The 10,542-nt window shown below is 36.4% G+C and overlaps 1 protein-coding gene across 1 annotated transcript; it reads left to right on the top strand.

The window, feature by feature from the left end:
* Positions 1 to 48: 48 nt before the first annotated feature.
* Positions 49 to 10,174, top strand: daglb (diacylglycerol lipase, beta; the record flags this gene model as incomplete). The annotated part of the gene is made up of 11 exons (XM_016286131.1): positions 49 to 220; positions 303 to 477; positions 1,597 to 1,879; positions 4,529 to 4,612; positions 5,825 to 5,902; positions 6,029 to 6,109; positions 6,192 to 6,319; positions 7,171 to 7,239; positions 7,781 to 7,853; positions 7,930 to 8,180; positions 9,900 to 10,174. Coding segments are annotated over 11 exons (1,590 nt in total), but the record flags the coding sequence as incomplete, so codon positions are not given.
* Positions 10,175 to 10,542: the final 368 nt, after the last annotated feature.

Below are 10,542 nucleotides of genomic sequence, written 5' to 3'. Positions count from 1 at the left end.
GTGTTGCTTTTATAATTTTGTTCAGTGTAGGTACTTGAATGACACTCAAACCTCTTGTCGTCTCTTAGGTGGATTGTGACTTTAGTTCTGTACACCAACCATAAGGGACAATTTGACTGTCAAGGTGGCACATATCTGCATAATTACCTCGTAGTTCTTCTCGTTCTTTTGGCTGTCATTATTTTGACACTTTGTGCAATCGTTTACATCAGTGCTCAAGGTAAGTGAGCGAGCGGACGCATGCTGTGGTTTCTTCACATCTGGAGGGTTTGTCAGTGTAATGCTGCTGTGATTTGGTTTAGGAACCATCATGAATCCCGGTCCTCGGCGCTCTATGCCAGCTCTGGTGTATCTGCGGGCCCTCCTGTACTTCCCTGAGTTCATATGGGCCTGTCTGGGGGCCGTTTGGGTGTCTGACAACAGCACCGGGTGTAAGCCGGCGGAGGTCGGGGCTGTGATTGGAGCTGTGGTTTCCAGGTAAGGAAAAAAAAATCATTTTGCGAGATATTAATACTTTAATTCAGCAAGGATGCATCAAATTAAGCAAAAGTGACAGTAGACATTTATAATGTTGCAAAAGATTTCAAAAAATGCTGTCGTGTTGAACTTTCTATTCGTCAAAGAATCCTGAAAAATAAAATGCATCACAGTTTCCACAAAAATATTGTGCAGCACAACAGTTTTCAACATTGATAATAATCAGAAATGTTTCTCGAGCAGCAGATCAGCATATTATACTGATTTCTGAAGATCATGTGACACTGAAGACTGGAGCAATGATGCTGAAAATACAGCTTTGATCACAGCAATCAATTACAGTTTAACAGATATTTAAAAATTTAATAATATTTCAAATTTGTATGTATTTTTGATCAAATAAATGCAGCCTTGATGAGCAGAGGATACTTCAAAAACATTAAAAAAATCTTACAAACAGTAGTCAATGTTTACAAAATTAGTTGAATTACTTGTACCTTGTTTAGACATTTTTCTAAACGCGTGGATTTGTCCTGTCCAACAAAATACAGGCACAAAAAAGCTAGTATTCTCTGTTTTTATATAATACATTTATTGTTTATTATTAAATAGGCTTGTGTCTCAACCCTGTTGCAGTTGCATGTGTTTCCTTCCACTTTTAAAGTACTGATCTATTCCCTAAATCAAAACAACTTTGTCATAGTAGCATCATTGTCCTTTCAAAATAAGGGATAAGTTAATTTCTCAAGTTAACGCTGTTATTTTCAGAATGGATGATTTAGTTATGATAATGATAACTGAAAACTGAATAAAGCATTAAATGCTCTTTCTAATTGGCACCTTGTGGTTTCTAGACCTGTTGCACGAGCTTATAAAGTCAGATTATACTATAAAACTGTCAATCTTTCAGAATGCAAAATTATGTCTCAATGTATGCAGATGAATTCATCTTACCTTGAGATGACACAATGAACACTTTTGTGTGATTGAATGTATTTACTGGAAGTGGCATGGAATGACTCATAGATTGATTGTACGCTTAGATAATCATACAAAGCCAATCTTTCTGCAGGGTAAAGTGTTTAGCTTTTAAAGCGCTGTGTGTGTGTGTGTCCTCAGCTGGATCATCCTCCTGTCTATGGTGGTGGGTGTGCTGGTTGTGTTCGATCCTCTGGGCAGTCAGAGGCCGGGGGTTCTGCCAGACGCTCCGCTGGGCGTGAGGGATCTGGAGAGCAGCGAGTCGTCTCAGCTCTTTTACACGGCGCACACGGTGGCGTCGCGGGTGTGGGAGAGCCGTCTGCGTCTGCTGTGCTGCTGCCTGCCGCAGGACGACAACCACCGCGCCGCCTTCTCCAGCATCGGCCAGCTCGTCAGCGGCTTCTTCCTGGTCCGTTGTGCATTACACTGAAAAGTCACACAGTTCACATAAATATCTCCACAGGCCCGGCTCCAGCATCAAATCACTTAGGGTGCTTCTTAAATTAGTGAGAGTGCTCTAACTATATACTATATGTCCACATCGAAAGAAATTTACAAACGTGATTATATGTCCATAGAAAGCACATTAAATGTCAGTAAAGTGTCTACTTTTAAGGTTTCAAATAAGATTTTGGAGAATAAAATGTTAAAATTTGGTTGAAATCATGTTACATTGTCGTTCAGTGTGACACAATATTTATGTAAATTCAAACAGCATGCTTATTCCGACGTGTACATATTAAAATAACATCGAAAGAAATTTACAAACGTGATTATATGTCCATAGAAAGCACATTAAATGTCAGTAAAGTGTCTACTTTTAAGGTTTCAAATAAGATTTTGGAGAATAAAATGTTAAAATTTGGTTGAAATCATGTTACATTGTCGTTCAGTGTGACACAATATTTATGTAAATTCAAACAGCATGCTTATTCCGACTTGTACATATTAAAATATATAAAACAGTAAGGGAGCATATTAAATTTTATTGTGTTTTAAATGAGTAAAAATTCTTACTGACAAATGGGCAAAACCTAGGATAGTGGCAAACTTTAAAAATGTAAAATTACAACTAATTAGTATTTGGGGTGAAAGTAATTAGTCTGTTAATATGTCATAAATAGATTTTTGTTGTAAATATGCCTGACAAGATTGTTACACTGAATGACATTTTAGTGGGTCTCTTCTGTAAATCGAGAATTTATGAGATTTATTTTTTTGCTTGGAAAAACAACATTGCTATTAAATTAAACGCACAACTTTGAAAAAATTTTTGGGGAAAAAACGACAACAATTTAAAGCAGTATTACACTTACTGTTTTTATGCTTAAACCCTTTTTTGTCTTTGACCCATATATATATATATATATATAAATTAATGAATGTCCGTTCATTTGCAAACACCGATAACTGCATTTTAATTTTTTTTCAGAAATCACATTTGTTTTTATTGCGCATTCCAAGTAATATCAATCAAACTGCAGTTGGGTTGTTTTGATTAAGTAATAATAACTTAAACAAATAGAGGTAATTTACAAAATTAAAGTTCATTGAAAGTATGTATGTTTTTTTTTTTTTACACATTAAAAGTTTGTTTTATAGCAAAAGCAGATAACTCCACATTTCATGTTTTAGAGTTTAAAAAAACACTTGTTTAATCTTTGTAATCTCCTCAGATGACGGTGTAGACGCCTGACAAACGTTGTTGTTGTTGTGATCATAAACTGTATGGATGTGATTACACACAATACACAGAGCTTTTCCCTCTCGTGTAACGCGCTTCCGTGAAAACCTTTCAGCTTTTATTTTCCTTTGTCGCCCTAAAGAAGATCTCACAGGTTCATCAAGTTCGTCTAAATTATCCATCCTCGATCGCTTTTAGTCAGCTTTGACGAAACTCCTCTCCAGTGTTGCCAACTAATTTTCAGGGGAAGTTGCTAAAGGAAGGTTGATTTGTTGCTAAATGACGTTGCGATGTCATTGCGTAATCACAATGCAAAATTGTGTCTCTGCATCAAATTTCAGCAACAAAAAAAAGTGTATACGTTAATTTAGATGTCTTTATAAAATAATATAAATAACAAATTTTAAATACAACATTGAATTATTTAACACTTTCACATTTTTGAACGATTACAATTTAAGTTTATTTTTATTAGCTAGTAAACTAGTAAAACTACTCATTCTGAACAATTATAGTTTCAAGCAGTGTATTAGTAGTTAGTATGCTACACTCGAAGAAAACGTCTGTAAAAATAGGGCAAAATCTACTAATATGAAGGAATTTCCCGTAATTATTATTCACAGGTTTTTACCTACATTTTAAATTACGCATTGTATTCTGTGTTTTCGGGTTACATGGTTATAATGGATAACGGATAATGTCCTGGAAAATTACTAGTACCTTTTTCTAGATATTAGATATTTTTCTTACCGTGCACTAGCTGATCAACAATCTCAAGTACAAGCTACTAACAAGGTGTATCATAAATGAACAATTATTATTAAATTAAACAATTGCAAATAGCAGCTAACTTAATTCATGTGATGTGTGTACTGCTAGGCACCTTTGGTTTCCTCTTTTTGTGTAATTTAGATGGAAAATGTGCCTTTTTTATCATTTGAGTCACTTATCAAAAGTTGCTAAATGTTGCCAAATCAATTTTAAAAATAGCTAAATTTGTTGCTAGGTGCTTTTGGAAGAAAACGTTGCTAGGGTAGTCTGAAAAGTTGCTACATTTAGCAACAAAATTGCTAAGTTGGCAACACTGCTCCTCTCAGCTAGCACGTCTTTTCAAAGAGAAAGTAGCCTAAATTGACTCATAAGGGTTGTTATTACTGTATTTTATTTAATAATAATCACAATACAATCATAATAACTATTATTACTTTATAAGCATATTGAATTGGTTAAAAACAGTGGGAATGTGGCCTATAAAAACTCAAGTAGAACGAGATTGAGTTTTAAACTCTATTTACTTTATAGTTTCCGAAAAGGGCTTGAGGATATCACAATGTCAGTTTTTCAAATATTGTGCAGTCCAACCTACAGCAGTGTCTGTTTACTCTGTAGATCTACGAGATCCCGTTTTACGTGGCGCTAGATCACAAGAGAGAGGCGGTCCTGGTCGCTGTGAGGGGAACGCTGTCGCTGAAGGTGAGTTCAGGCAGCAGTTCTACACTGATAATGATCAAAGAAAGCAAGCGTGTGTGTGATCTGCAGGTGTGTTTGTGCTGGACTGACGCTCAGGCTGTTATTTCCCTAAACAAATCACACTCGTGGCGCTTGCCAGTCGTTCCCGAGCTGACATTTTATTCGCTGCTGTCGAGGTCATTTCATTTTCAAATGAGCCATTTCATAGTTTGCATAAAGTCTCGATATTAGTGTTTTCCTGGGCTTTTACTATCACTCATATTTAGGGTTGAGAGTTACTAATCGTAATGATTCATCTGATCGTGTGGCTTTCTGAGGGGCGCTGTGATATGTTAGAAAATATGCATTTATTTACATGTGCATTATTCCCCCCCCGCCCCCATATTTTTTACCTTTTAAGTTATTTTTGTTGTTGTTGTGTAACGCTCACTTAAAGTTAATCTCTTACATTTTATAGTATGATTTAATTTGTTAACATTACTTAACTGCATTAGTTAACATGAACTAACAATGACAGCAGTTATTAATTTTTAAACATACTTTTTTTAATTAAAAAAAAGTACGTTTAAAAATTCTAATTAAACAAATGTTTAGTTAACCCATTTTACCTATCATAAAATTTTTTATTAAACGATAAATTCATATAATGTAAATAAAAATGTGTATCTATCTCTATATATCTATATACACACACACACACACACACACACAACAGTTCTTTCTGGTCCTCGAATCTGATTATATACATTTCTGGTGAAATAAATATAAATTTTTCATACTGTTCGTAATGTTTTGATGCCTAAATCCACTTGTAGCATTTAAAACAATTTTTAAAAACAAGTTAATTAGTTATTACTCTGAATTAATATAAATTTTTTTTATATTTATTAATGAATATTAAAAAAGAATAATAAATGAATAAAAAAATTTATGAACAATTAATCTTTATAATAACACTGATTAATTAGCGAATCTTGTAATAAATATACTTTTTTTTCATAATGTCGTGCTGCCTAAATCAATTTGTGGCATTTTAAAAAGATTGATTTTAGTTGTTCAACGTTTTATTTATTTAGAAAAAACAGCGTGGAATTATTTATTGATTATGTGAGATTAATCATTGGCATTGAGTTTTCAGTGGAATCAGCTCTATCAGCCCGATCTCTCTGTATTACAGTGGAATTGATGTGGTTTTGTGTTTGTGTGTGTTTTCAGGATGTGTTGACGGATCTCTCGGCTGAATGTGAGAATCTGTCGGTCGAAGGCGTTTCAGGAACCTGCTACGCTCACAAGGTGACAAAATCACATACATCTATCTCAACATTAAAATCATCAAAACAATACACCCACTACATCGGTTATGAAGCACGATCTCTCTCACCGAATGCTTATGTTTGCTGGAATGTCTCTCTATCGCAGGGCATTTGTCAAGCTGCACGTTACATCTACAAGAGACTAGTGAACGATGGGATTCTGAGTCAGGGGTTCAACATCGCACCTGTGAGAGCGGTTCTGCTGCGCTTTCATTATCCAGCAGGAGAATCAGCAGCCGAATGAAGGTTTGTCTTGTGCTTGTGTGCAGGAGTATAAGCTGGTGATCACCGGTCACAGTCTGGGAGCAGGAGCGGCGTCTCTGCTGGCCGTTCTCCTGCGCAGCACACATCCCACACTCGAGTGCTACGCCTTCTCTCCACCAGGGGGCCTGATGAGGTAAAGCAGTGGCTCATTCACATACAGCCAGTGTTGGGAAGGTTACTTTGGAATAGTGCTGCCAAACAATTAATCACAATTAATCGCATCCAAAAATAAAAGTTTTTGTAGACCGTACACACATATACTATGTAAACAAATACTTTTAGTTTTTATGCGATTAATCGCGATTATTTGTTTGACAGCACTACTACAGAAATTTAATTAATAGTTTACAGATTACAAGTTACCCTATTTAAAATGTAATAAGTAGTGTAACTATTTCAATTACTAAAAAGTAATGTAACATTACTTTTCTAAATTTCTCAGTAGCCCCTCACTGCAGAACACAAGATCCTGGGGGGTGTGGTTGGATTTATTGGGTTTAGGGGTGGAGACGGATTGGGTTTAGGGGTGGAGACTGATTGGGTTTAGGGGGTGGAGATGGGTAAGTTTAGGGGTGGAGACGGGTGGGTTTAGTGATCAGGGGTGGAGACGGGTAGGTTTTGGTATATGTAAGGTGGGAGGAGTTTGATCTGGATCCAACCACGCCCCCTGGATCTTGTGTTCTGCAGTGAGGACCATCTCAAATTTCTAACAAATATTTTCAACTGATAATCATTTTGAAACATTTAAACCAGGCAGGGTTAACAATGGTACTCAGCACTGATTACTGTCAGACTTTCACCGCCTTTTACTTTGAGGTCATTGAGATCAAGGTCTCGACAGTCCTAAAATTCAATGCTAAAACACTTGCAGCCCTTTTACAGAGCACAGTTTGCTATTATCATTGTACACGTCCAAAGAAACGTGACGTAGTATTTTGTCAGTAAACCACACATTTTTAGCTCATGTCTACTCTCTCTCCTCAGTAAAGCGCTGGCCGATTACTCGAAGCAGTTTGTCGTGTCGGTGGTGCTGGGAAAAGATCTCGTACCCAGGTGAGATTTAGTCAAACGGCCACAATGTCATCAGTCCGATGCTCCACCTTATCTTGCAGAGCTCCTCGTAAGACATGTTCCCTCTAGATCACTTAGATCCAGTGATCTGGCACTCTTAACAGTGCCCTGAACTAGATCTAGGCTCAAGGGTGGTCGTGCGTTTGTGGTGAGCGGTCCACATCTGGAACAAGTTGCCACTAGCTATTAGAACGGCACAGACTGGCTATTTTTAGATCCAAATTAAAAATGGCATTTTAAAATGGGTGTTGCTTTAGGATTGTATTTTCTTTTTTTAAAGCTATTTACTATTATCATGTTGATGTGTTATTTTCTATGTTTACCTTGTAAAGCACTTATATAGAGTTGCATTTATATAGTGCTATATAAAGAAAGAAAGAAAAGATGCTTGCTTGATTTCATTTGTATGCGTAAAAGTGTGGTTATATTTAGAGAGCCTGTTTCTGGCTCCTTTTTTCTCACTTCTATTTGTATAATCTGGTTCGTATCACTTCCTCAAATTGTGCTCATTTCGTTTCTGTAGATTGAGCATCCCTAACATGGAAGACTTGAAAAGAAGATTACTAAAAATGGTTTCTAACTGCAGTAAGCCAAAGGTAAGATCGTTCACTCAGTGTAAATCAGACACTCTGCCTGCCTATACTCTATCAGTGATACGTTTCTGTCTCTCAGTATAAGATCCTAATGCACGGCTGCTGGTACGAGCTGTTTGGAGGAACTCCTGATGATTTCCCTACGGAGCTGGAGAACCGGCGGGAGGAGGCGCTTAGCCAGCCGCTGCTAGGCGAGGAGAGTCTGTTAGTTCAGCGCTCAAACACCTACCAGAGCCTGTCATCCGACGACTCTCCCTCCCACCCCACACACCTGCCCCTGTACCCGCCGGGACGCATCCTGCACATCACCGAGGACGGGCCCGCTCGCAGGTCAGCACACACGCCAGGGATGCGTGATTTGATCAGACTTAAAGGGATAGTTCACATAAAAATTACAATTCTGTCATTAATTACTCACCCTCATGTCGTTCCAAACCCGTAAGACCTTCGTTCATCTTCAGAACACAAATGAAGATATTTCTGATGAAATCCGAGAGCTCTCTGACCCTCCCATAGACGGCAAGGATCCTAACACGATCAAGGCTCAGAAACGTAGCAAGGACATCGTTAAAATAATCCATGTGACCTCAGGGATTCATCCGTAATTTGTACGAAGCTACGAGAATACTTTTTGTGCAGAGAAAACCAAAATAACGACTTTATTCAACAATTCGTCTCCGCCGCGTTACCCACGTATGTACGCGGATACACTGTTTACGTTCAGATCAAAGCATAAACAACGTATCTGCGTACATACATTGCATACGTATGTGATACTCTCCAAAATGGTGCCATTTCAATTTACTGACCCAAAGCTTTTGAACAGTTATTTATTTATATATATATATATATATATATATATATATAGGAATGTATTTATTAAGGATGGACAATATGGCCACAATCTTCACGGATTATATATATATTTTTTAAATATATTAAATCATCATGTGATGTTGCATATCCTCCTTTTTTGAAACTTGGTTGCAAACCAACAAAATAAATGATTTAAAACAATTCCTCTGGAAACCGCGCAAGCAGCTTCTTCTTACTGCAATTGAGTTTAAAACAAAAGACTGAGAGCAATGAAAATGATATTATAAAATATATATACGATAAGACAGTCTTGATAAAATAGCAGACATGCTGTACAAACACCTGTGATGCCATAAAGCAGTCCTACAACTGATAACTACACGGATATAAAACTGTACTTCTACTGTAAGCTGGTAAATATTGTCACACTGCCCAGCCTTAATATAATTACTCCTATTGATATTTTTTATTTTACTGTCTTATTAATAGCGTATCACACTTCATCAGTTAGATCTGATTGACTGTAATCATTCAGATAAAAAACAAATATAATAATAAATAATATATATATATATAATAAAAAACAATTAAATATGTCTGTTATTAAAAATATAATAGTTAAAAGTAATTTAATAAAATATTTAAATGATATTTTTATATAATTTATATTAAATTCTATATAATAAAACAGTTATGTATTCCTATCTGTAATTTTTTTTTTTTTAAATAATAAAAAATAATGGCTCAAATTATTAAATAAAATGTAAAAAATTATATTTTATTCATGTCTGGAATAAATAAAAAAAAAGTAATTAAAAATAATTGTTACAAATAATTAAATGAAGTATATAATAAAAAAAACTATTTAATTAATGTCTGTCTTTATTAAAATCTTTGACTGCTCTCTTTCTCTCTCTCTCTCTCAAAAGTAATTTAATAAAATATTTAAATGATATTTTTATATAATTTATATTAAATTCTATATAATAAAACAGTTATGTATTCCTATCTGTAATTTTTTTTTTTTTAAATAATAAAAAATAATGGCTCAAATTATTAAATAAAATGTAAAAAATTATATTTTATTCATGTCTGGAATAAAAAAAAAAAAAAAGTAATTAAAAATAATTGTCACAAATAATTAAATGAAGTATATAATAAAAATAAAAAAAACAATTTAATTAATGTCTGTCTTTATTAAAATCTTTGACTGCTCTCTCTCTCTGTACACAGACACTGCTTCTCTCAGGTGAGGTACCGTGCCGAGTGGTCGAGTGAGACATCGTTCCGTAATGTTCTGATCAGCCCGCGGATGATCGCCGATCACATGCCTGATGTGGTTCTGCACGCACTGCGCAGTCTGACCCGCGAACAGCCGTTTGCTCTCTGCCCGTCCTCCATGAGCAACAGCCACCTGAACGTCATCTGAGCTTCACAAAACACTGTCGGGAGCAAGATTTACTGGACTCCTCATTTTAGTTTGCGCATTTATACTCCCATTAGTGTGCCTGCTTTTCTCTCTCTCTCTCTCTCTCTCTCTCTCTCTCTCTCTCTCTCTCTCTCTCTCTCTCTCTCTCTCTCTCCCTCTGTCTCTCTCTCTCTCTCCCTCTGTCTGTCTCTGTCTCTCTCTGTGTACACAGACACTGCTTCTCTCAGGTGAGGTACCGTGCCGAGTGGTCGAGTGACACATCGTTCCGTAATGTTCTGATCAGCCCGCGGATGATCGCCGATCACATGCCTGATGTGGTTCTGCACGCACTGCGCAGTCTGACCCGCGAACAGCCGTTTGCTCTCTGCCCGTCCTCCATGAGCAACAGCCACCTGAACGTCATCTGAGCTTCACAAAACACTGTCGGGAGCAAGATTTACTGGACTC

The sequence above is a fragment of the Sinocyclocheilus grahami genome, unplaced genomic scaffold (assembly GCF_001515645.1).
Source record: "Sinocyclocheilus grahami isolate Dianchi unplaced genomic scaffold, SAMN03320097.WGS_v1.1 scaffold206.1, whole genome shotgun sequence".
NCBI classification, from domain to species: Eukaryota; Metazoa; Chordata; class Actinopteri; order Cypriniformes; family Cyprinidae; genus Sinocyclocheilus; species Sinocyclocheilus grahami.
The sequence above is the reverse complement of the archived record's forward strand: the minus strand, read 5'-3'. Positions and strand labels throughout refer to the sequence as shown.